This window comes from Arachis ipaensis, chromosome B10 (assembly GCF_059453495.1).
Source record: "Arachis ipaensis isolate K30076 ecotype BB chromosome B10, ASM5945349v1, whole genome shotgun sequence".
NCBI lineage: Eukaryota > Viridiplantae > Streptophyta > Magnoliopsida > Fabales > Fabaceae > Arachis > Arachis ipaensis.
Window position 1 is genome coordinate 10197002 of NC_142435.1, and position 23816 is coordinate 10220817.

General features: G+C 35.2%; 3 protein-coding genes and 1 pseudogene across 3 annotated transcripts; 3 read left to right on the plus strand and 1 right to left on the minus strand.

Moving 5' to 3' along the window:
- Nucleotides 1–644: 644 nt before the first annotated feature.
- LOC107621581 (phospho-2-dehydro-3-deoxyheptonate aldolase 2, chloroplastic) lies at nucleotides 645–4374 on the plus strand. Its single transcript, XM_016323615.3, has 5 exons — nucleotides 645–1198; nucleotides 1611–1888; nucleotides 2425–2701; nucleotides 2916–3161; nucleotides 3818–4374. Exons 1-5 carry the CDS (start codon nucleotides 731–733, stop codon nucleotides 4067–4069), a joined length of 1521 nt encoding a protein of 506 aa, XP_016179101.1. The 5' UTR covers nucleotides 645–730; the 3' UTR covers nucleotides 4070–4374.
- A 957-nt stretch (nucleotides 4375–5331) lies between these two features.
- On the minus strand, nucleotides 5332–6545 carry LOC107623617 (protein EXORDIUM-like 2). Its single transcript, XM_016325948.3, has one exon. It carries the CDS (start codon nucleotides 6504–6506, stop codon nucleotides 5613–5615), a length of 894 nt encoding a protein of 297 aa, XP_016181434.1. The 5' UTR covers nucleotides 6507–6545; the 3' UTR covers nucleotides 5332–5612.
- Nucleotides 6546–16825: 10280 nt separating this feature from the next.
- Nucleotides 16826–20532, plus strand: LOC148579126 (uncharacterized; annotated as a pseudogene).
- Nucleotides 20533–20815: 283 nt separating this feature from the next.
- LOC107620089 (uric acid degradation bifunctional protein TTL-like) lies at nucleotides 20816–22912 on the plus strand. The gene is made up of 4 exons (XM_088504459.1): nucleotides 20816–21025; nucleotides 21165–21266; nucleotides 22538–22631; nucleotides 22734–22912. The coding sequence occupies exons 1-4, from the start codon at nucleotides 20867–20869 to the stop codon at nucleotides 22910–22912; spliced, it is 534 nt and encodes a 177-aa protein (XP_088360585.1). The 5' UTR covers nucleotides 20816–20866.
- Nucleotides 22913–23816: the final 904 nt, after the last annotated feature.

The window sequence follows — 23816 nt, forward strand, 5'->3', positions numbered from 1 at the left end:
ATAATAGAAAGCTAATGATTGAATTAATAATAGTATCCAATAAAAGGATTAAATTAATATTATCTAGATTTTTTTTTTTTGGCCGAAAATGATCAATTACTTAAACCAACCTTTTCTTCCCCCCAGAAATTTCCATTCTATTTCTACCCTCAAAAGGACAAAACAAAGATCTAAGCACACTATTGAAGAGTATTATTGATGATTATAATATTTAGCATGTCAACTTGGAAACTTTTAGGATAAGGCTTGAATTATTCAACTCACAAAAAGGACATTTATCATTATTTTACTCCCTCGAATAGTAGAATATACCAACTTTTGTATTCTCTATTCTGTTTCTGTTTACCCTTCAAAGTATCAAGTTGCCAAGATTACAGCCGACTCACTCAGACACCGTTAATGTCTGCGCAGATCCTCATCGCTCCTTGTCAGATTCCCTTTCGGACACTCTCACATGGGAAAAAACCAACTAAGACAAAACAAAACTTAGTTGAAAAATAATATATATAAATTAAAGATTTAATTTTAATATACTAATACAAATAATTTTAGATATCATTTATATTAAATATTTTTTTAATTAATAAATTTATCAGTGTACATTTAAGTTATAAAAATTAGAATTTAGGATTATAAATTATAATAGTATAAATTTAGGGTAATATTAAACTACTACTCCATAAAGTTGTTTATCGCTGAATCAGATATAGGAGTGTCTCTGCAAATTGCAATGGCTCTGGCATCATCATCCCTTATCAGCTTCAAACCTTGTCTCTTCGCACCTTTCCAGAAACCACGCAGATCCATTGTCGTTGCAAACTCCGCAGAGCCCTCATCAAAATCAGCGTCACCATCAACCGCTTCTGCCTCTGCTTCAGCTCCAGCATCCACGAAATGGAGCCTCAACAGCTGGAGAACGAAGAAGGCGCTTCAGCTTCCGGAGTATCCAGATCAGAGCTCCGTCGATCAGGTTCTTCACACTCTGGAGACCTTCCCTCCGATCGTGTTCGCCGGAGAGGCCAGGAGCCTCGAGGAGAAGCTCGCTCAGGCCGCCATGGGCAACGCCTTCCTCCTTCAGGGCGGTGACTGCGCTGAGAGCTTCAAGGAATTCAATGCTAACAATATCCGTGACACCTTCCGTGTCATTCTTCAGATGGGCGTTGTTCTTATGTTCGGTGGTCAAATGCCTGTTATCAAGGTTTTTTTTTTTTTATCGTCATCCCTAATTTACTCAATTCTCTCAACAATTCATTCAAATTGTAATTAAATCTGAAATTTGGAGCCATTTTGATGAAGAATCAGGAGAGTGTTGTATTGTGGTTGATCAAATTTACCTTGGTAAAAAAAGGTTGGGTGCCTTTCTTGGGTTGGAGGTTATCCAATCCCTCAATTAATGATTTGATCTATAAATAGCAATGATTACTTGCACACAACTACTGTCATGAATCATGTTTTACATTTATAAATGATTTGATGGAAAGTTGGAGACAATTTTTTAATTTCCATTTAGGCATTCAGTTTTAGCTTGTTTTATGTGTATGCTTTAGCATTATATTATGAATCAATCAGAATGTATGATATTCTTAAAACTGTTGGATATGGTGGTTTAGGTGGGGAGAATGGCGGGCCAGTTTGCGAAGCCAAGGTCAGACCCTTTTGAGGAGAAGAACGGAGTGAAGCTGCCTAGTTACAGGGGTGATAATGTGAATGGGGATGCATTTGATGCTGCATCGAGAATTCCGGATCCGCAGAGGATGATAAGAGCCTACACCCAATCTGTGGCTACTCTGAACCTGTTGCGTGCATTTGCCACCGGAGGTTATGCTGCCATGCAAAGGGTCAACCAATGGAATCTGGATTTCATGGAGCGTAGTGAGCAGGGAGACAGGCATCTTTTCTATCCCCTAAAATCTCAAATCAGGCCATATTTAAAAATCTTATTCTTATATGGTTAAACTTTAATGTGGTTTGCGCTTGGGATGGATGTATTTGAAAATGCACTTTTTTCCCATCTTGCTTAAAAGATCATGGAAACAAAAGGGTTAGAATAAGTGGGAACGAAATTGGAAGTAGTCTGAGATTATTTGCACTTAATTTTAATTCGGAAAATGGCATCTCGGGCACAAACATATGGGAAGAAAAATCAGAATAAAAAAGTAGAAACAATAAAAGATGGGATGATGTTCATTATGTTGTTCCAATATCTTCAACTTTCTTGTAGTGGTCCTCTACTAATTTACATCTCTGATCTAAAGTGGTAGTTCATGCATTAGTACTTTTCTTTTTCGTGCTTTCTGCAAATGATATACAGAACTACAGATCATTTTAAATTGAAAAAGAGACTTTTTATTCTTGAGATTGTTCTCTCAGAAAGTTTTCAACATCCTGTTACATTAGTTCTTGTTTGGTGGTGTGGGGTTACAGGTATCGTGAATTGGCTCATCGAGTCGATGAGGCTCTTGGCTTCATGATTGCTGCCGGACTAACATCGGAGCATCCAATCATGACTACAACAGAGTTTTGGACTTCCCATGAGTGTTTGCTTCTTCCTTATGAACAAGCACTTACCAGGGAGGACTCTACTACCGGGCTTCATTATGATTGCTCAGCTCACATGCTCTGGGTTGGGGAACGCACCCGCCAACTGGATGGTGCTCATGTTGAATTCCTGAGAGGAGTTGCAAATCCACTTGGAATTAAGGTATACTGTCCCTTTAAAGGATTTAGCGCTATATTGCTTGATCAAATTACTTTTGCGCTTTTTTCTATTTAGTTTGATTACGTTGTATTAAACCAACTTTGTTTTGATTATCAAAATTACTTTTGCATTTGATAGACTTTGTTAATTAGTTCTGAGCATCTTTAATGTGCTATGCATGCATTTGCTCCCACTGAAAAGGCCATGTGGTTTTCAGGTGAGTGATAAGATGGATCCAAATGAACTTGTTAAGCTGATAGATATTCTGAACCCCAAAAACAAGCCTGGAAGAATTACTGTAATTGTTAGGATGGGAGCAGAGAATATGCGAGTGAAGCTTCCACATCTAATCAGAGCAGTGCGCGGAGCAGGTCAAATTGTCACTTGGGTTAGTGATCCCATGCATGGCAACACCATCAAAGCTCCATCTGGACTTAAAACCCGTTCTTTTGATGCAATCAGGGTAATTTTCATATATACTTTATTCCATCTAAATATATGTACTTGTTTTATATCAATTTTCACACAATGCAGAAGTTTTCACTGAAAAGACTATGTGGTCTATAATACATCTTGTTTTTGATCCTATGGAAATGTTGGGGAAAAAAAGTCTGCTTCTGGATCATGATGTTAGAGACTTTCGTGTTGTCTCACATAACACTCTGCAGAACTATCATTGGAATATTTCTTTTGTTTGGCGGTTGGCAACAGCTTTCAAATAAGAATTTCCAATAAGATTTTTCCAACCCTCATGATCCATCAAAATTTCCATGAAGTGTTTTACCAATATGGAAAATACCAGATGCTGTAATCCTTGTTAGGTTAATGATGAACAAAGCGAGTATACGGATCTGACACATAATTAGTTAAATGATTATTTGGCTCTTCATTTACTTTCGTAGGTGCTAGAAAATTACAGCAGTACATTAAAAATGCAGATGAACTGAACATAGTAGAATCAAATTGATTTTTTATTTATCTGTTATGTTTGTGCTTTCTTAATGGCATTCACGATCTGGCTCTATCATAGTCTCAAGGTTGAATGCTATTGCATATTACCATAACTTCTATTGCAACTGACTACAAATTCATGTTCCTGTATGTTGTTATTTGCAATAGGCTGAGCTGAGGGCATTCTTCGATGTCCATGACCAAGAAGGAAGCTACCCTGGAGGGGTTCATTTGGAAATGACTGGGCAGAACGTGACAGAGTGTGTTGGAGGTTCGAGGACCATCACTTATGACGACTTGAGCTCGCGCTACCACACGCATTGTGATCCAAGGCTTAACGCCTCTCAATCTCTAGAGCTTGCATTCAACATTGCTGAGAGGTTGCGCAAGAAAAGAATGCAGTCTCTAACCTCACTTTAAATATTGGAGTAAGAAGGTGTCTTCCTTTGTTCTTGGATCACAGCATGGTGTTGTACGAACATAAATTACACTCTCCAATATAGAGTGGCCAAATTCTGTGAGCAATCCCACCATGGCCATAAGAACATAAATTATTAAATTATATACTGTGTAAGTGTTATAAGACAGTTAAGTCAAAGTATGGAGAAGGGGGTGCATCAGGTTATAGTAGCAAGTTTTGTTCTAGTGTTGTTGGGGACAAGTATGTGCGTATTTATTTTAGATTAAGTAATGAGTGATGAATGAAAATTTAATGTTTTTAAGTATATCTTCATGGGCACACAATTACCAAAAGAGAAAAAAAGCTGCGCATTTTTATAGCGTTCTAATCAATAATTTTTTGTCACAATTTTTTGAAGGGTTTAATTTTCCCTAATAGTAAAAAACTACAAAATTTTTATAAAGGGTTTCTAAGCTCACTCTAGATCTGAGAGTAAGAGGATCTTGTTTTGTTCGTGGATTCATGATGGATGAAAGAAGTTTTGGAATAACAAATCTTAATGCATAGCTCCACCGATAGACTAGCGAGTGCCACATAAGATAGAAAAGTTTTTAAGTATACCGATACATCGGTATTTCAGTAATTTTTAAAAATCAATGAAACACCGTATATTGGTACTCTTCTTTACATTGATGTATCACTCAAGTACCAAATTTCTTTCATCCATTGCATACACAAGGCTAACAATTTATAATTGATGGGGATAAGATTTGATTTGATTTGGTTGTTTTGAAAAGAAAGAATAGATGATAGAAAGAGAGAAAAGACATTGCAGATGTAGCAGTAGTAACTAACAAAACGAGATAAACCTAATCTCCTCTACAATGCTTTCACTTAACAATTAACAATGAATGAAGTACGGGGAGCTAAAATTTAACATTTAACAATGTGGCCTCCTATGTCACACCCCCTCAATTCATCATTCCTATTTCCTACCATTCTTTTTTCCTCTTAAAAAGAAACCCCTTCATACTTTATTCATTCACCATCCATCACCTTTTTTGGATCATCTCACTTTACTTCTATAGAAGGAAAATTTTAAAATGAAAAACAAACACAAATTCTCTCTCTCGGTTTTCAAATTCCAAAAGAACAATCTTAAATAACTATGGTGAAAACTTACAAGTATTTGTATTTATGTAAAATTAATAATAAAAAATAAAAAATTATTAATTTTAAATAAAAATAATTATATGTGAACTTTTATTATTAACACATGATATAAATAATAAATATAAATTTCATTTTTCTTTATTCCTCGTTATACACTTATACATACACTATTTTCCCCCCCTTAACTTCTTTACATGAAGTGACGAAACAGAATTTAATTTACACGTCATACAGTAAATGACAAGAACAATCTAAAATGGCAAACTAGTAATTTTCAAAAGCAACACGAAACCTGCATCATCTTCTTCCTTCCCCAACTTCATCACAATTCACTTTTAAATCAGTATATCTACACCACCACACTACAAAGTACAAACCTCTTTCTCACTATCACACAAGCGTCTTGCACGCTGACGTCACCGGGTCCCACATCGCCGGCAACAGGAACTTCCTTCCGTTCACTCCGTTCGCATTGTAGCTCGCTCCCGTCGTCTTCTCCACCAGAACCCGACCCGGATACCCTGGGTACGCCCCGCTTCCAAACACTCCGGTGCATGCCGACACCGCTTCAAGCGGCGCCGTCGCCGGCCCCTGGAAATAACCGTTGTTGAACGGGTTAGTTACGGTTCCCGCCAAAAGTGTAGCCAAGTTGATGATCATGCCGTCAACTCCAACGTCTCCGTTTGGCGCCACCAACGGCGGAGTTTGCGGGCCGTAGATGGGCTGGTGGAAGGGCCACGCACACTGGCCCGGGCATTGAGTCTCTGAGTTTCCAACCCACACGTACGCCGTCCGGGCCTTCCCGTTGACGGAACGAGTAGAGCCGTGAGTTCCACAACGGCTCGAACAGAAACCATCAACGGAAACATCCTTAGCCGTTAAAATGACGTTGATGGCGGACACGTCGTTGAAGCTGGAAGCGAGAGAAAGGAGGTGCGTTGATTTGAGGTACTTTCCGAGGGAATAAGCCGGGTGTAGGATTTGCTTCCCTACGAGGAGAGCAGAGGAGCCTCCACCTTTGTAGTTTTCAGTTGTTTTCCACCAGGATGCTGCGGAAGGCTGTGGTGGACCACCGGAGCTGAGGGAGTTTATGAAGTCAACGATTATGGAGCGTTGGATTGGAGTGAAGGTGCCGTACCATAAGAGATTAACGGTGATCCTTCCCTTGAGGAGTTGGCCGTTGTGGTACTTGAGAACGAGGGGCTGCTGCTGTACTAGCGCCCCTGCCGTGAAGTTCACGAGAAGCAGAACCAACAGCGTGGCAATGTGGTAATTAAAGGCCATCTTAGAAGGTCAAAGATTCTATGAAGATTGAAGGATGAGGTGAATGGAAAGCGGGAGGGAAGGGGGTATTTATACGCGGGTATGGTTGGAGAGGGTCCACGTGGGAGCATCTGATTGGATGTTCTGGAGTATCGGGCGGGTGACGTGGCGGTCTACGCTGAATAAGTTTGACAATCCCCAGACTGAGAGTAGAGTGCTTTGGTTATTCTGTTTAGTGGAAATCCACACGCAATGGGCACCCTCTGATTCCAATCAGACGGCCAGAGGGTCCCCGTGAAGCTGACGTCATATCATCAGAAAGTGTAGAGCAATCAAATTGATGAGAATAGTAGATGGTTCCCCAGACTATGGCTTCTGAGCCATTATCCTACTCAATACGTCAAAGTATTACTATTTTAATTATAAATGATATAAAATAAACACATTTATTTACTCTTATTAATTGATTTTTTATTTAATTTTAAAAACAGAAGCGCAACTTGGTTCAGAAATCAAAACCATAGTGCGGTCTGGAATCTGGATGGCCACTGTGCAAATTCAGCGTTTCAATTTTCACTTTTTAAACACTAGAAGCACATAATGGCATGGGACGGTGCCAGCCAACTACATAAATTGAATGAAAAATTATATATTTTTTATAATATACAAAATAAACTATTTATCCTCTCTCACTTTATCGATATTGAAAACCAATATATAGAATAATTCTTAAACTGAATGGCCACTCACTAATATCATTATCGATGTACATGCATTTGTTTTGGCGGTTGTTGGATAATTCAAAAAGACATAAACCAAAATTCCATTGCATAGAGGCTAGCTAGGCAGTGTAGTTATTAATTAAGATACAATGCGAGAAAGTATCATTATCAGATACCTTCCAAGTAACCTTAGCATTATTTAATTTACATGCAACTTGATATTAAGATAATGACAATTTCCTTGTTTGATGAACCCTGGCCTTTAGTTATAATATATTTGCAAAGGCCATTTTGAATTCTCTATTGCTTTATAGGCCTTCCACTTTGTCGTATTCAAATTAATATTTATAGATTATCTATGTATATAATATATATAGTCTTTCAAAAGAACATATACTGTTTTTAATATGAACAATCATTTTCTATTCTAAAACAGTACTAAATAAGGATTCAGTAATGATGTACGAGACAACTGAGTGTTGTAATGTCATAAAAAGTGCTAAAAACCAGCCATAAATAAATTTAAAAAACATTCGATTAAAAAACATAAATTGTTCATAATATATATAATAGTATAGGAAACATTTCAAGTGCACCGGGAAGTACCGGTGCACCAGTTGTGTTGATTTCAATTAATATATATTATATATATTTTTTATAATTCAGATCAACGGTTAAAATAACTGGTGCACCGGTACTTCCAGTGCACTTAAAATGTTTCCAACAGTATATTGAGGAGATTGACCTAATCACACTAATATCCATAAATTTTTTTAAGAATTAATGATAATAAAGAATTTGAACAGAAGTGGTTTTCGCTTTAATTTGTTTAGTCTATTATATTGGTGGGAAGTACATGATGAACCATGCATATAAAGAGAGAGTAGTGGCTTAACAAAAAAAAAAAAGAGACAAATTATTTATTAAAGGTAAAGCTAACACACACCACATGAGATTAGATTAGGAGAAGGGGATTATAATTAAAAAAGTAGTTAGTAGAGATAATCCATGAAGATTCATGCACCAGTCTTTGATTCTTAATAAATTAAAGTCACAATCACATCATTATTAAGAAAGTAATGAGGATAGATTATCAAACAAAAACAACAAATGAAGCGGTATAATTGAAAGCTAGAAATACCACTTTGGTTTAAATGAAAAGAATGAGCAATGGTAATTCACGTGCGAGTTGGGGGAACGAAGATTGAAGAAGCCAACCAGTTCGTTTTATGAATCAGTGATTCCATTTTCGCGCTAGCCATAACAAACCGAAACATCACACGCAATCCCAATTCTTTCTGTTTTTATACGAAATTGATATTAAAAATTATTATATAATTTAATAAATTTGACTAAATTTTTATTTAATAATTTTTAATTATCAACTTCGTATAAATTATATACGAAAATATTTAATAGTAAAAAAAATAATCAAAAATAACTATAATTTATCTTATTTAACATTTATTAATTGTTGATAATTAATAAATATTAAATAAGACAAATTCTAATTATTTTTTTGTCCTCCTAATATTATCAAATTATATGTAAATTTTCACTATGTTCTTTTTTGGTCCATAATAATTATTTGGACTAAATATAAATCAGTCTTTTACAATTTAAACATTTTTAATTAATCTCTAACTATTTAAGTAATTAGTTTAAACAATTTTAATTATTAATCTAAAGACTTCCGGATAAATACACTAGCAAGTCGCCATTTACAGGACCGCAAGTTTAGACAAATTATTTCAATAATTGAAAATTAATTAGAATTTTCAATTGTAGAAGATCACTTTATTTTTCACACAAATAGTTAGAGATTGAAAAAAATATTTACTCTAATTTTTATTAACAAGTTTTTTTCTAATACATACTTTAAGAATACATTTTAAATAAATAAAATTTTTATTTTTATTTTTTAATTTTATGATTTTAGAAATAACATGTATATTTGAATTTTTTTTAACTTTTTCAAGAATTTAAAAAATGAATTAGAATTATTACTCCTTTAACATCAGTATATTATGAAATTTTAAAACTTGTGGATGTATAAATTAAAATGATAATCGAACCATCAAAAAAGGATGGGCTTATAATTATATTGTTGTATATTTGTTAGGATTGGTTCTGAATATTACTATTTGCCCTAAATGGAGCAGTAATTAAACAACTCCTCTATCATTGAAGATTCATTGAATACCAACACACGCAATATATATGGCAGGTACCACCACTCAATACTATACTATATATATTCACTGCTAAGTGCTAACACACATTCATTTAACGTCACCTTTCCACATTGTTAGTTACTTTGGTTGGTACTTGTTATGCAACCATTAAACGAATTTGTTGTGTATTATTGAATTCAACCACATGAATCTCATAAATAATAATCAATAACCATGGGTTACATACTTACGTGCATCCATGCATGTATATATGTATTCAGTTAATAAACAGTTATTGGAAAATATGCGTTCCAATAATTTAATTAAGCAGCAATATTGACAGGCGGTGTACTATCATTTTTTATTGTACATAACTATAATTCTTTTATAAAGAAGATATATATATATATATATATATAGCAGTATTATAAATAATAGGAAAAGTATGAAGAGACAATGTATATTTTATACAATGTGTACAATAGAGTTAATTTGAAATTAAAACTAAATTTTAGGTAACTAATTAATTTTAAAATAGTTTTCAATTTAAAATTTAAATCAAATATTAAGATTACCGTCGGTTTTAGAAACAAATAAATTACCTTCCTCTCTCTCAATATAGTTTGTCAGCGTTCTATGCGTTTCTCATCGAGTCTCACTGGTACATTATCGCCACGGTCACCAGCCACCATCGGAAATCGCACCGACACTGTTCCAACTGGTGCCGTTGCCGCACAGGCCACCGCCAAGGGAGGACGCGCATATTGTGTGGGTCGAACTAATGGCACCGCAGCAATCCGGACATCCAGCGCTTCCGTCGCAGCTGGTGTGTGCCTTCTTTCCGACACCATCCTCACCTCCTCCGATACGCCTTCGCTTTCTTCCATTCCTTCAAGTTTCTTCTCACCGATGATACCATGCTCTTCTTCTTCTTCGGATCCAAGCATGGTTAGCTTCTTTCATGATTTGAGCCCTATGCTTTACAACAGTGCCGCTTTTGTTATGACTAGTCCTTCAAAATTATGTTTCACTACAATAATAGTTTCTTCTGTTTATTCATCTTCTTCTTCTATTTTAATGGTCAATTTAGGATAGTCATTTTAGTAGGTATGCAGATGGTTATTTTATTTTTATATAGATGATTATTCTGATCGGATTGAGTTTAGTTATATATAATTAAAATATGTTAGATGTTCAATTCATTAGGTATGCAGATGATTATTTTTATCCTTAAGTGGATGGTTATTTTTATTAAGGGTGAGTGGCGTGTGGCAACCCAAGTAACGACGGTGAAATGGAATGATTATTGATGAAGGTGGGTAGGCCGCCGATTAAAAAAGAAGAGAGTATTGGAGGATTTCAGATGGTTATTTTTTTGAAATAACTAATTAGATTTTTTAAAAATTTGAAATTTAAAATTTGATGTGAAATAACTGAATAAGAGTTTTTAAATTTATTATTTTATGAGTAATTTTTATTTTTAACTCATATGACTAAATAAACGGTCCATTGTACACATTGTACAAATATCTTGTTAGTTTTCTAGCGGGACTCTAAATAATAAGAACTTTGATTATAGTGAAATATTGTGAATTTTGTGGAAGATATATGAAAAGGAAAGGGAAGAAGTCCAAAATGGGCAGAGGCGTAATTTGTCCGTGAATTAATGAGTTTTGTTTGGATTATGTGACGATAAACAACTTTTGTTACGATGGAACTCACGGAGAGCATCACTGTATGTGTGGATAATTTTCAACCATGCAAACCTAACAATATTATGGCGATTAAGACATGTTTCGTTTTTTAGTATGTCAATTATAAGCCATCTTGATTGGGTAATTTTGGATTAGGACTTTTATTTAATTTCGGGAATAATTTATAGCTCACAGGGAAAGATTAGAGGACGTGAAAAATATGCATATTTACACCAACGTCATATCCAAATAAACAAATTAAATAAAGAGGTTCATTGCATATGGCATGATTAATAAATAATAGAATAATTATAAAAATTTAATTTTTAATTAATTAATATTTGTTAATTTATTTTATTGTAACATTTTTTTTGAGAATTTAAAATTTAAAATAAAAAATAATATTAAAATATTAATTAATATTGACTAAAAAAATAATTTATCAATTTAACTCTAAATTATAATGCTACATGGTCGGCCTAACATGAGTTTAGTAGTGTAGTAAATTAAATATTATTAAAAAATTATATTTCATGTATATCGTACACCAATGTTTGAATAATTTTAATTATTAATTTTAATTATAAAAAATATATAATATATATTAATTAAAATCAACAATTAAGATTATTGAAATATTAATGTATCATATACATTTAAAAACTTTTCAATATTATTTTCCATTTCCAAATCATGAGTTTTGTGGATTGTGAAGTAAGCTAAGTCTAATGTAGATGCATGAAGCCTAGAAAGTAGAGACTATAGAGTCATAAAAATTTTACATTCACGGGGGAGAATATATAGCTACCTACTAAAAATTAAATGAATATAATAATGTTCATGTTTGGTGGTCGTCAACCAACGCCTTATTATCCTTTAAGTAGAGTCAAAATCTATACATGCACAACCAAAAAGGGTTCAACAATATAATAATGTATAGCAGCGGAAATTTGGCAGCAGTTTTATAAAATCGTCGCAAAATGACATACTGCGATGTATATCACGACGGTTAAGAGTGCGACTACAATCAGTATTGTATTTAGTGGCAGTTTTTCTCGAACCGCCACTATGTATAACGTCGGGTGAGTTATTGTTTTACATTTTGCGACAGTTTTCTTCCAACCGCCGCAAAATGCGTATAATATTTCAATGTTTTCTTTAGTAACAACTATCTGGATATAATCCAGTTAAGTTAACACTACTATTTTAAATTATATATGTTTTAATCATTGTTACTTAAACTTGTAACACCTTTTTTAGATTCGTTTTACGTAAAAAAGTGCACAAGTTAAATAAGCTATATATGTTAACTCACACCACAAGAGACGCGGGACTTAGCAGCCAAAAATTGCTGGCCGTTGTCCCCAACCGCCCCAATTTAGTTGAATTGTTGCGGTTCCTACTACGTAATTAACCCCCGCTCCAAATAATTTGACCCGAGGCAGTGTTGGGCCCTCACCGCAGCAAATAATCTTGGGGGGAAGGGGGTTTTGCTTCACTAAAATACCCAAACCAAAATTATTTTGCGCCATAAACCTTCAGTATTTGGCGCGAGAACCCTTCGTCAGAGCCAAGGTAAGTCAAGCACTGGTCTCCTTTCCCGCCGTCGTTACCCTTCCCGCTGTCAGATCCAACTGCGTCCGATTCATCGTTCGTTCCGGTCACCAGTCTCCTCCCTCAGCCGTGTACCTCCGATGCACGAAGGTGAAGTAGAAGGGGTCGTCCGAGTCTTCTCCTTCTGCCGTGCATGTCTATGACGTCGTCGGCGTCGTCCCAAGCCATCCGTCCCTATGTCATCTTTGGCAGCCTTCTCCCCTTTGGCCCTGCTGTGCGTTGCCGATTACAAGAGACTCCCCTCTCAGTCGTATGTTCCTCTCCCATGTCTCAATTTAAGTTTTGTGGCTGTTGAGAAATTAATATTGCATCAATTTACTCTTTGTGCTTTCTAAATTTTGGTTTGAACAACGTTCTTTGATTAATTTTGGCCAAAATTTTCTTCAATTTAACACTCAAATTTATTTTTTTTCCAATATCTGAATCCCTGATGTGTTTGTGTTTATTGCCTCGGCTCATTTAGCATGTGCTGCTCTACAGTTTCCTAAGACAATTTCATGACCTAAATTTTTGAAAATTCTCTAAGTTGTAAGATTTGAAATAATGTAATTAAATAAATAAAAAGACTGATATTAACACATTTGTCGTTTTAGCTTCATCGAACTAAGCTGAAAAGTTGTAGCTCTCTGATTACAACTTTTATGAATATAATGTTTACCCAAGTAAGCCACTCTGGCGGAGCTCTGTTCCATTATTTGCTGCTATAAATCTTGAAGTAGCTTCATTGCACTTGATGTATATCTTCTACTTTTATCTGGATAACCTTAGCAGCTAAATTAGTTGGAAAGAATTTGTATTGACAGAGATTTTTATACTCTGATTGAGAGACATGCAACTCTTCTTGTCTCGTACTAGTAGTCATGGTAATAAGACTCTGAATAATCTTCAACATGTTTTTTTCTAAATTGTTCTTTGTGTGTACAAACTCTAAGGGAAAGGGCTATGTGTTATTATAGGGCCACACATTGGACACTGTAGCTTCATTCCCAACTTGTGAGTTAGAACAAATTTTATTGGATTAGTTAAATTAGTGGAGAATGAATCATAATAAAAAGGTTAGTCAAATCTTTGTGATTATTGTTACTATTTTTATTTGTCAAGAAAAATTTGATTATGGAATTAAAATGCAATATATTCTGTGCTAAATTTAAGGTTTACATGTTGAACACAACCATATTTTTAGTTGATGAATCAATTCCTCATGTGTTATTGAGTATGGAATTATATTCACATCCCCCCTTGTCCACGTTTCAGATATGATCCTCGCTCTATGAGTCAATGTCTATCTAAGGGAGTACCAACTTATTAAATTATTCTTGCATAAACATAATTTTAATACGTCATTTTTTTAAGTAAAAAAAAAGTGTATCATAGAGAGAGGGAATGAGGGTTAGTTGTTTTGGTTGACCGAGTGGAACCCAATTTGAATGATGAGATTATGTAAAGTTTCTATTTATAAAAAAAGGCCTCATTCTCTATAATTTTCATTGAAAGTTCCGCATTTCTCTTTTCTAGATCATTCACCAGCTTAGTAACATCATGATTATCTTTTTTGAATGTTTTTATTTCTTGTTCCAATGCCTCTTTAGCACCGTTGATTTCTCCTTCAATGCCTCTTCTAATTCTTGCTTCTTTGTTAAGAGTTCTGCATTTTTCTTTTCTAGATCATTCACCACCTTAGTAACATCTTTTCGAGAATCTCTTTTGAATGTTTTTACTTCTTGTTTCAATGCTAAAATTTCCATGGTTTTAATCGCAAGATCTCTCATCAGCTTATCAATATCTTGGTTACCATTGTTCAATGTTTCCTCTAATTCTCGGAGTTACATTCTGAATTTGTCTTAACTTAATTTGTTTGCCTTGAAGCAGGTTCTTGGATGAGCGGATATCTCGGAGATCTGAAATAAATTACTTTGGGTGTATTCCTGTACCTGCAACTGTGACAGGTATTATTATAAATGTAATTTTAGTGATTGAACTTGAAAGGGAAGAATATGGTACGTCGTTACTTGAGACTGAAATATTAACATTGAAAAGGTCAATTGACCCTGAAGTTGAACTAGAGCTTCTTGCTTCTTTTTCTTGTTGATTTATACTTCAATAATTGGAATCTAGTTAAACTCAATCATCATGTTCCAAATAATCAATCCAATTAATTACTCTTGTCCTGTTAATCTTTTCTGAGATTGAGATGTTCTATACTAGGATTTAAATTCATCACTATTTTAAAGTTTGATAGAAAGTGATATATATTCAAAGAACTTTTGTATTTCAATGTTTTTCTATGCCATTGAAAATAAGAGGCAAAGATTAAAATTATTACACTTGTTCATTGGGTAAAAAAGCTCACAACTTGGCTTCTCTTAGTATAACTGAATTGTCAGCTTATCTTTTTCTTTTGATTCTTTTCCAAGATTATTTTAGTCTTTGTCTTGATCAGTTACACCGAGGCATCATATTCCTCACTAAAAAAATAATTATTTTCCATATAATATATTATTCTGATGGAACTTTTAAACTTAATTAAGTTCTTTTTCTTCCTAAAGTTCATCTTTTAAATATTATTGATTGTCCTCCTATGCATTATTTAATTTTTCTCTAGTCCCTTTTCTTATGCTACGAAATGTGCTCCTTACACAATCTTCTTCCCTCTTAATCTATAAATTCATTATTCTTCTCATAACCACTACAGTTATTATGGGATTGCTTGATGACCATATGACTTTAGCTTAGGTACTTACAATTCAAAGGGGTTGAAAATTATGTGTAAATTATTAGCGCGTTGACTGTGACATGTATCATATCACTGTTCACACATTAATATTTTCATGTTTCTGCTTGTTTCAGCTTGATAACATTGACTTAGACTTATCACAGTCCTTGGAGCTATATTATCCCATAACTTCACAGTTCCTACTCCAGAATCAAAGCTTCCTTCAGCTTACACTTGTCCATTCAGGTGGGTTAAAAGTTGAAACATTTCAGAACTTTTTATACATTATATTTCATCATCATGCTGCATCTAAAACTATATAAGAAATGCTTATACATTATAAGTCTATCAAACTTTAAAATAATGATGAATTTAAAATACTTCCATATCTGGTTCTAGAGGTACATTGAATCCAAATAATTAATCTTATCCTATTAACAAAGATGGCTTATAGTTCTGCTTTGCTAACTACTTTTAATGTGAATTTTTTAAGAACTATACCAGCAAATGCTTGAACGAATGAAAGAAAGAAAGCAATTATTGGTTATGAAATTCTTGAATAATATACAGTTAATAGTTTAGAAGTTAGGTGAAGATAATTACAACCTCACAAGATGTACAAAATAATGAGTCAATCCTATGTATTCCATACTCAAGTGAAGTCTTCATTTACTTTATTATATATCTTGTGTTCTTATTTGAAATAATTAATGGGTCAGTTAGATTTCATATAGTTTCAGTTCCACAATTTTAATATATAAGAACTTCAAACTGGTTCTTTAAGAATTAAATATTAAACATAAAAAGGTCAATTAAACTTGAACACCCCATAAACTCAATCATCATGTTCCAATTAGTTATCAAGTTATCTATGTGCTTTGACACGACTATGTTTTCTCAATTGTGAAACATGGAGACATTTGGGTTAGGAACTAGCGGATAATTACTTATTAAGCCACGTATCATCAAATTATTGACGTGAAAGTAGAAGAGTAAGAATAACCCACCTATACGCATATGACTGTGGATAAATACGGAATGTGTTGTTCAGCTTCTCCTTTATATTGGTCATATTTCTACTATAAATTTTGATACTTTCATTTTGCGTGTTTCCAAGCATAAAACTATCCTCCATGTTATCGCTTTTACCATTTCGATTAACCCATTTCCATTTCTATATTGGTTAGTTCGCCAACCCATACATTATATTGTAATACTATATTAATTTCTCTATTATTTCTCAGATTAATATAATATACCTCTTTTTTTTTTCTTTTTTAAGGAAAGAATTTTATTTTCCATTTCAAATATTTGGCATTGGACCCAGAGTTTCTTTCTTTCAGTAATTTTTTTTGAAAGTGCAGAATTATTCAATGAGTAAGCAAATTTCTTGCAATTTTCTGTTAGCTGTGTATTATCCTGGATGCTAGTAAATGTGTGTTTTATTATTCGGTTTAAGAGTTATTCTCCCATTCTATATCAAGTGTTAATTATTTACTTTTTTTCTCGTGGTCTGACTTTGTTTTATGATTTGTCATCGTTCTATTTTTTCATTAAACTAGATATTGATAAGAGTTGGATTTCAAAGTCGCGAGTTGGTGCAGAATATAGGAACGGTTTAACCAGATTCTTAGATTTTGTATTTGCCAATGCATCATCCGATGGGATGATACGTTGTCCATGTCCGAAGTGTGGGTTCCGCCTCTTACAAAATAGAGAGGATGCTTTTGATCATTTGGTGATAAACCCTTTCCCGTCTAGTTACACATTTTGGATCCATCACGGTAAGAGACGCGGGGTCGAGAGCTCTTGTGACAGACAAGAAGATCAATCTGAACAAAATTTCAACGCCCCGATGATTGATATGGTCCACGAGGCATTCAACTTCTCAGGACTTCCCGGCCATGAAGAAGACTCTGAGAATGAACATGATGGCGGCGCTGTGGATGAGTTGCCTTACTTATACAATGAACCTAGTCGAGAGATCCGCAACTTTCATGACCTACTCGAAGATGGGGAGCAGGAGTTATACCCAGGATGTTCAAAGTTCTCTAAGTTGTCTTTCTTGGTGAGGCTCTATCACATAAAGTCCATGTGCAGAGTGAGCGATAAGGCCTTCGGAATGATATTGGAGTTGATCGTGGACGCCTTTGAGCATGCCCGGATTCCATCCACTGTGCACGATGCCAAGAAAGTCATAAGAAAACTCGGTTTCGCGTACAAGAAGATAGATACATTTCCAAATGACTGCATGTTATACCAGGACAATGACCAAGAGCTGACTAAATGCAAGCATTGTGGGACATCGAGATGGAAGCATAAGACTAAGAAGAACTCTAGGGTGAGGATCAAGATGGTTGTTAAGAAGAACGGCAAACCACAAGCGGTGAAGATTCTTCGTTACTTCCCCCTTATTCCACGATTGCAGAGGTTATATATGTCTAGTAAGACAGCCGTTGACATGCTGTGGCATAAGAGAGGTCCTAACTCTGATGGTATGTATAGGCATCCAAGGGACGCCGAGGCATGGAAGTCATTTGACATACGATATCCCGATTTCTCTGGTGATCTGCGTAGTGTTCGCCTAGCATTAGCTAGCAATGGCTTTAACCCTTTTGGGAACATGAGCTCGAATTACTCAATTTGGCCCGTGGTTCTTATCCTGTATAACATGCCCCCTGGATTTGCATGAAACCCACTTCGTTTATCCTCTCTATGATTATTGCTGGTCCTAAAATACCTGGAAATGACATAGATGTGTACCTAGAGCCGTTGATCACTGGAAAAGACATAGATGTGTACCTAAACCCACTTCAAGATGTATGTTGCATTGATGTGGACAATAAATGATTTTTCAGGCTTGGGCAACTTATTGGGTGGAACACGTACGGTGGGAGAGCCTGTCCTGCGTGCAATTTGGATGCTAAAACTAACCGGCTCACACACAGCTAGAAATGGTGTTTCATGGGTCATCGTTGCTTTCTGAATCATGAACACAAATACAGAAAAGACCGGTACTCCTTTGATGGAAAGATAGAGGATAGAGTTCCACCTATCAAAGTCTCTGGTGGAGACATTAAACCGGCAGTTAGAGGGTGTGCATGTGCAACTTGGCAAGGTGCAATCGGTTACGAGGAAAAGGACACGCGGACAGTAAACTGCCATATTGGGAGAACAATGGATTGCGTCACAACCTTGATGTCATGCACATAGAGAAGAATGTGTGCGATAACATAGTTTTCACCATAATGAATGAGAAAGCTAAGTCTAAAGACCACATTAAAGCTCGAAGAGACCTCCAGTCAATGAGAATCAAGCATGATTTGTGGCCACAGGAAGATGGAAAGTACCTATCCGCCATCTTTACTATGACCAATTCACAGAAGGAGCTCTTTCTAAGGACTATCAAGAACGTGGTCTTTCCGGATGGATACTCTAGCAATATTTCCCGCTGTGTGGACTTACGACAGCGTAAGTTGTCGGGCCTGAAAAGCCACGACTGTCACATTCTAATGGAATATCTACTTCCAATCGCATTAAGGAATGCATTGCCTGCCCCGGTGTCTTCTGTCCTGGCGGATTTGTCATCCTTTTTTCGCCGATTATGCAGAAAATCCATAGACCCTAAACAACTTCCTCTCCTTCAAGATCACGTGGTTCATACGCTATGTCGCATGGAGATGATTTTCCCTCCTTCTTTCTTCACAGTCATGGTTCACTGGACAGTGCATCTGGTCGAGGAGGTGCGTCTCGGTGGCCCAGTGCATTATCAGTGGATGTACCCAATCGAACGGTAATTATCAAACAAAATTTTTATTTTTCTTTTAATCAGTGCTTATGACACGTGTTATATTCCCAAAGGTACCTATGCCATCTCAAGCAGTACGTGCATAACAGATCACAACCAGAGGGCTCAATTGCAAAAGGGATACTTATCTGAGGAGATTCTTGTATTCTGTTCAAGGTACCTAGATAATGTCGAGAGTAGGATTAATCGGCCAATGCGTGTTGACGATCAACCGTGTGAACTTATGCCTGATGAGAGTGCAACCATGTTCTCCGAGGTTGGAAAGGCTGTCAGGGCTGCTTCTTTTTACACCCTCACACCAACTGAAAAATTCCAAGCCTCACCGTCACGTATTGGTCAATTGCCTGGCCGTGGAAAAATTTATAGAGTAAGTGCATTTGAAAGTATTGACTTCGTATGATCTACTATAGTTGGAGAACCTAACATGAAATTGTTGTGACGTTTCCAGTGAGTTTATGGTGATCACAAAGAGAAAGTTATGAAGTAGGACAAGGTCCCAGTCTCACATAGACAGTGTTGTGCACAGAGAATTTCCCGATTGGTTCAAGCGTCAGGTGAATCCTGGTATCATTAATCCATTTACATATTCAAATGGTGTCATATTGTTCGTAACCCAAGATAATGAACATCTAATTTGTTCACTGCCAGGTTCCATTGGGAAGCAGCATGCACCCGAACAAATTGCAGTGGCTTGCATGTGAGCCCAGTGTTCAAGTTAGCCGCTATACATCTTACAACGTAAATGGATTTAAGTTCAGAACCCTCTTGAGAGAGGGAGGGTTGAAAACCCAAAATAGTGGGGTGTATGTCACTTCTGACATTAGGAGTTATGCAAGCAAGTGCGACAGTAATGTTGCTGTTGGTAGCGTCTCGTATTACAGAAAATAGTGGACATCATTGAGTTAAATTACAATGTTCAATTCACAGTCATCTTGTTTAGATGTATCTGGGCAAACACCACCTCTAGCAGAGGTATAAAACAAGACTCTTTGGGACATACAGTGGTTAACTTCTCTCATCCAATTCATACCGGTGATCGAAACGATGATGAACCGTATATTCTTGCATCCGAGGCTCGCCTAGTATACTATGTGGAGGATGACGCTGATAAAGAATGGACTGTGGTAGTCCATGTGAACCCAAGGGACATGCTTGAAATGGGTGAAGACATAGGACAGTGTCAGTTCGAACTTTCTCCCCAACCGATTCTGACTGGGTTGGCTGAGTTTGACGTTGAAGGTTTGTCATTGAGACGGGACAACGATTTAGAGGAACCAACCACTGATGCCATCGATAATTGCGAAGAGGCTGCCTATATATAGATGTCTTCAGATACTAATTTAGGACATGTGCAGTATTTTTCCGTGTATAGCACTGTTGAGGGTTATAAACTTACATAATTATTAATTAGCAACTAAAATATAATAGATTTTTAGAACATGGAAACACTTGATGTATATTGCTCATTATTTACACGTAATTTACCTGGAGAATGTGATTTTATTAACATATTTTGTCCTCAAATTATTTAATTTAGCAAGATGTTAGTAGATTGTAATTGACGTTATATATTGACTGACATGATCGGAGTTGCCAGGGAAATTGGAAGAGAGGGACCTCTTTCTTTGTGCCTCTAGCATCTTGTTTTGTAAGGCGATGATTGAGGCCTCCCCGTTTGCTTCGCTGGAGCATGCAACATCATTCGCAAGAGACCTGTGGTTCAACACATTGCCAATTCAGTCATGGCTGGATACATTCTCAACACACAGGCACATAGGTGATGCTATTACTATTGCGCATGGGGATGTTAGGATGGTACGTTGTCATATGTCTGCTCGTAAAACGGCTGTTTGGCTATATTTCAACCTGCCATAGTCAATCCAGATATTTTATTATCATAAATTACAAGGCACTTTCGAAGGGCCTAACATATTTGAAACCCTGAACATTGCAGGGATTGCTTCAATTTGCAACAAAGTACCGCAAGAAATTCGGCTTCGGATTCGTCACTAGCACGAACCTGTTTCTTTCGCAACAAATACTGGAGGAGGTGCAGGTAAAATTTGGATTTCTTGTTATTTGTTTAGCCATCTAGTTGGGTACAATTGTTTAATTCAATGGTGATATGGCTGGTTGCTGACCTTTATTTTGTGAAATGAGGTACTGAATGGGAAAGCAAATAAATATATGCATGTTCATAGATTAAATGTTGAATAATTGGCTCTCAAATCTGAGCAGGCACGATAGCATGTTATAGTAAATTGTTATTTACTCCAACAGGATCATAGCAATTTAAGTTAGTATACCTCAAGTCGTTCCCTTTTCCTCTTAGTTTGTTCTATTTTTTTTCTTTTTACTTCCTAAGGAGATTGTTTGGAAGAAGAGAGTTGAAAACCAAGAACTGGAGGTGGATGTAATTTAGTAAGTTAATTTTCTTCATTGAATATTGCAATAAGCATGATTTGTACACTGAAGCATGATGAAGGATTTTCCAGATTATTAATTGTAGTATTACTGTATTAGTGTGATATTTTCTTGTTTTAGTTGGAACATTGTTAGTGTATCCTATTAGTGCAATGAACGTGATTGAATATTATAAATGGGTTGAATTCTAGCTCTTGTTGACTGTATGTAGTTGCTGGCAGCCAGGTAGCTGACCTAGGAATAAGATATTTACAATAGCTGACCTAGCACTTGGCATCAAGCTTTAGAAAAGATACAGATTTTATTTTATAATTTACTTGCTGATGTAGAAGTTATATTAGTAAATTTACTTCCATAGATAATTATTGAGGTGCAAACACGGTAATTTGCTCTTTCTTCTTTTTTTCCTGTTTTATTGAATGATCTGGTGTCTCTAAGATACTCTCTGTACTCTTTCTTCTGTTTAGTACTTTGTGTGCTTGAATGATTTTGATATCTTTCCTGGAATTTATTTTGAAGATTATTTTATCAATTTGATTCAGGATGGCTTCATACATTATTCCTCCTTATTGTATCTTGTATTCCTTTTTTTTCTTCTATCTTATACTCCCCTTCCAGATTCCAGGTGTTGACCTTAGCATATTCATGTGTAGGTAGAATAGAACACCTATACTTGATTTATATTTCTGTTTGGTCTAGCTGGTTCTAAAAATGAGAGTTTTTGAATGGTACTTTATTAGTTACTTAGATACCACGATGTCCATTTGACATGTTCTTAAGTTGAAACGTGAAGCATTAAATGTTGCTGAAGTATCTAGAAAGTGCCTCTGGTTAGTGTTGTTGATGACTTCTAGCTACCAATTACTACACCTTTTTAGCTGGAACCTCTTTAAATTTGTGCAGGCACGCTATCAGAATAGTCTGCAGGTTGAACTTGAAATTGCATCTCGAGAGGAATTCACTCTTATAGAAAGAGGTCTTACAAAACTTTGGGAACGTAATCCAAACCAGCAGTTTATAACACGGAGCTATTCTGTGATTTGGTTTTTGTAAAATTTGTAAATTTTATTAACTTGGTTGTTTATGGTGTATCCGTCAGATTTGGCTTGGGAAAAGACTCAAGAAGTTCCAGAAGAGACAGGCGAGATAGTTCAAGATTCATTGCTCGAAGAAGACGTTGTGCCAGATAGTTCTGATGAGGTTGTCTCTAAAGGACACCAACCTTCCATCATAACCTTTGACCTCAATAAAACTCCAGAGGAAAATGATATCTGTTGACTCAACGCTTTATTATTAGTCTGACTTATCTTATGAAATGTTGGGACTAAATTGAACAAAGTGACTGTTTGTATTTTTTCCTTTGGATGTTGAATTTGATGAAGTAGCTATGAATTCGGAGGAGATTAATCTCAAATTAGTATATAATTCTTGAATTAATTTATATTGTGAGTTGTTGGATTACTGGTTCATACGAATTCAAGACTTTTATATTACCGATTTGTCATATATATACGTTTTTAAATGTAATACAAATATAAATGCATAAACCTAGGTGGTGAAATTGCTTAATGAACTACATTCTGTAATCATGACTATCATATTGACAAAATGACATTCTCTGACTTGTACCTTGTATTTTATAGAGGATAAATTATTTATAGAATAAATACCTAAAATTGATTCAAAAAAAATTGAATGGAACATTTTTGTCTTAAGAAATTTTTAATTTTTAAAAATTTTTGAGAATTATTTTTGTATGACAGGTTAATTCTGTATAATTTGAAGAAGAATAATTTATGTTAAAACATATTTTTTGAAGATCTCATTATCTTATAATAAAATTTATTAAAAACTTATTTTTCTAATATGTATATATATTATAAAATTAATTAAAAGAACAAGAGAGGTCAATCTGCCTTAGAAGAATAATTTTTGAAACATATGTCTGTAGAATTTTTATATCTTGTTTTATTTCATTAAACTAAAAAACTTAGTAAAAGGATATAAATTCACTTATTTGGATGCAGATATTATTACACTTTTTTTGAAGGATATATACTTGATTTATAAGTGATTTTTCTGAGTTCTGTGTGCTTGCAACTAATCGATAATTCATGCAGAATATTTCCATATCTTAAGTTTTTAGAAGTTTCTTTGATATTTCCATTCACCTATTTTTTAA

Coding starts and splice junctions, on each gene's coding strand:
- LOC107621581 (XM_016323615.3), top strand. CDS start 731: ATGGCTCTGGCATCATCATCCCTTATCAGCTTCAAACCTTGTCTCTTC. Junction 1,199..1,610: donor GTCAAATGCCTGTTATCAAG/GTTTTTTTTTTT, acceptor ATGGTGGTTTAG/GTGGGGAGAATGGCGGGCCA. Junction 1,889..2,424: donor CGTAGTGAGCAGGGAGACAG/GCATCTTTTCTA, acceptor GTGGGGTTACAG/GTATCGTGAATTGGCTCATC.
- LOC107623617 (XM_016325948.3), bottom strand. CDS start 6,506: ATGGCCTTTAATTACCACATTGCCACGCTGTTGGTTCTGCTTCTCGTG.
- LOC107620089 (XM_088504459.1), top strand. CDS start 20,867: ATGATTGAGGCCTCCCCGTTTGCTTCGCTGGAGCATGCAACATCATTC. Junction 21,267..22,537: donor AAATACTGGAGGAGGTGCAG/GTAAAATTTGGA, acceptor AAATTTGTGCAG/GCACGCTATCAGAATAGTCT. Junction 22,632..22,733: donor TCTTACAAAACTTTGGGAAC/GTAATCCAAACC, acceptor TGTATCCGTCAG/ATTTGGCTTGGGAAAAGACT.